Here is a 1733-nt window from a genome sequence, read left to right as displayed (position 1 = left end):
GGGAAACAGGAAAGAAGCTGAAAAAATGTACACCGGAAAACAAAGAAAACGGTGTTTTGTTTTTGTTTAACACCTTAAGTTCCTTTGCTTTGAACCTGGCTGACTCTACGTCTCCCTGTCGTCTCCCAACCTTTATTTTTGCTATTATAAGGGAGCAGCCTGTTAGAGKTAATTTCATACTAAGTGTCTAAAACACTGTCAACAACCAATCAAACATACACAGAAGTACAAGCCCAGGAGTACTTTCTATGTTGAAGGGTAGAGTGAATTGCAGCAGCAATTTGATCATGCTGCAGTGTTTCTACACACAACAGAGTCAGCAGGTACTCAGGTTCTTTAAAGGTGACCTATTGTGCATCCTTGAACGTGTTAGAATAGATCTATGGGCGATACAAAACATTTTCATTACATTTTTTGCACAAAATCATTTGTAGACAATAAGACTTTAGTATGTTTTTGTCCATTTTGAGCTTCTTTCAGAATGAGATGTTTTAGGGTCTCTGTCACTTTAAATTTAAATAAGCTGCTGCTGGCCACGCCCCCTAACCCAACGTTTACACTCGCATGTGAAAATGGCTGCAAACAGATACGCAATTATACAAATGTACATCTTTGAAAAGCATCAGTAGAGCCTCCTGCACAACCAAAAAGAATGCACCAAATAGTTTATGGGTGGTAAATCAACAACGGAACATGTGCTGTCTTTTCCAGCAGCCATTGTACAGTGCATACAGAGTAAGGTTGGGTATGTATGGTATCATTTATCTTGATGAATTTATTGTAAGAATTTGGATTTATTATTGTCACAAAAAATTCAAATTAATCTCAGAAAGTTCCTAGAAAATAAACCTGGAAATATCTGAGTTTGAAAAGTTGAACATTTGCTAGAAAAAATTAAGAAACTTTGATATTAATCTCTGAAATTTTCAAGAAATTTAGTTTTTCTGAATTCCTTCAACTTTTGAAACTCAGAAATTTCCATGTTTTTTTTCTCCAAAATTTCTGAGGTTAATATTAAAATTTCTGAGGGTTTGTTGCCAATGTTTGACTTTAAAAGCTCAGAAATTTCCTTGGTTTTTGTAGAAAATTTCTGAGATTTTTGGCAGAAATAGACTTCTCGTTTTCCTACTTAGAACGGCATACTACACTCTTCAATGCGTAGTGCAGCTATGAAAAGAAGTACATTTATTTCTTTTTTCCTACCTACATTGGCTGTACTACGCCGTCGTGTAAGGATGAGTTTAGAGACGTTTTCTAAATGYGTTTCTTTAAGCCCTTTAACCTTTACCTGCGCAGCTCCTCCCCCTGGCCGGCCTGGGCGTCGTCTTCCATGCGGACGTGGTACGTGTTGAGTTTGTGGCGGGGGACGTGGGTGAGGAGCTCCGAGAGGTCCAGCCTCCTCAGGAACTGCACCGGGTGAGGGTGGGCCCCGTCCCCTCCGCCGGTCAGCCGCGGGTGGAGCGGGAGGGCGAAGGACAGCTGCAGCGGGAAGACGGACCCGGGGTCCAGGTGAGGACCGCCAGCCGAACCGGCGGGGCGACTCAGAGCGCCGCCGGCCAGCAGGTGTTTCCTCTGGGGGTCCATGTGGACGGCCGATTTGAAGAACTCGCCCAGCTGGCGGGAACCTCGCAGCCCGGCTCCTCCGGACCCGAGCACAGGCGTTGGGGAGAAGTTAAACCCGCTGGGAGGGGACAGTCCTGGGGAGTCGCACGGGGATTTCTGAGGGGGACCCA

The 1733-nt window shown here is 44.3% G+C and overlaps 1 protein-coding gene across 1 annotated transcript in view; it reads right to left on the bottom strand.

The window, feature by feature from the left end:
- heca (hdc homolog, cell cycle regulator) overlaps window positions 1–1733 on the bottom strand; it is a 12752-nt gene that overhangs the window by 5468 nt on the left and 5551 nt on the right. Inside the window, exon 2 of the mRNA XM_017302107.1 lies at window positions 1289–1731. Coding sequence (XP_017157596.1) covers window positions 1289–1731 — 443 coding nt within the window. The remainder of the gene's footprint in view (window positions 1–1288; window positions 1732–1733) is intronic.

The sequence above is a fragment of the Poecilia reticulata genome, linkage group LG21 (genome assembly GCF_000633615.1).
Source record: "Poecilia reticulata strain Guanapo linkage group LG21, Guppy_female_1.0+MT, whole genome shotgun sequence".
Classification (NCBI taxonomy): Eukaryota; Metazoa; Chordata; class Actinopteri; order Cyprinodontiformes; family Poeciliidae; genus Poecilia; species Poecilia reticulata.
The sequence above is the reverse complement of the archived record's forward strand: the minus strand, read 5'-3'. Positions and strand labels throughout refer to the sequence as shown.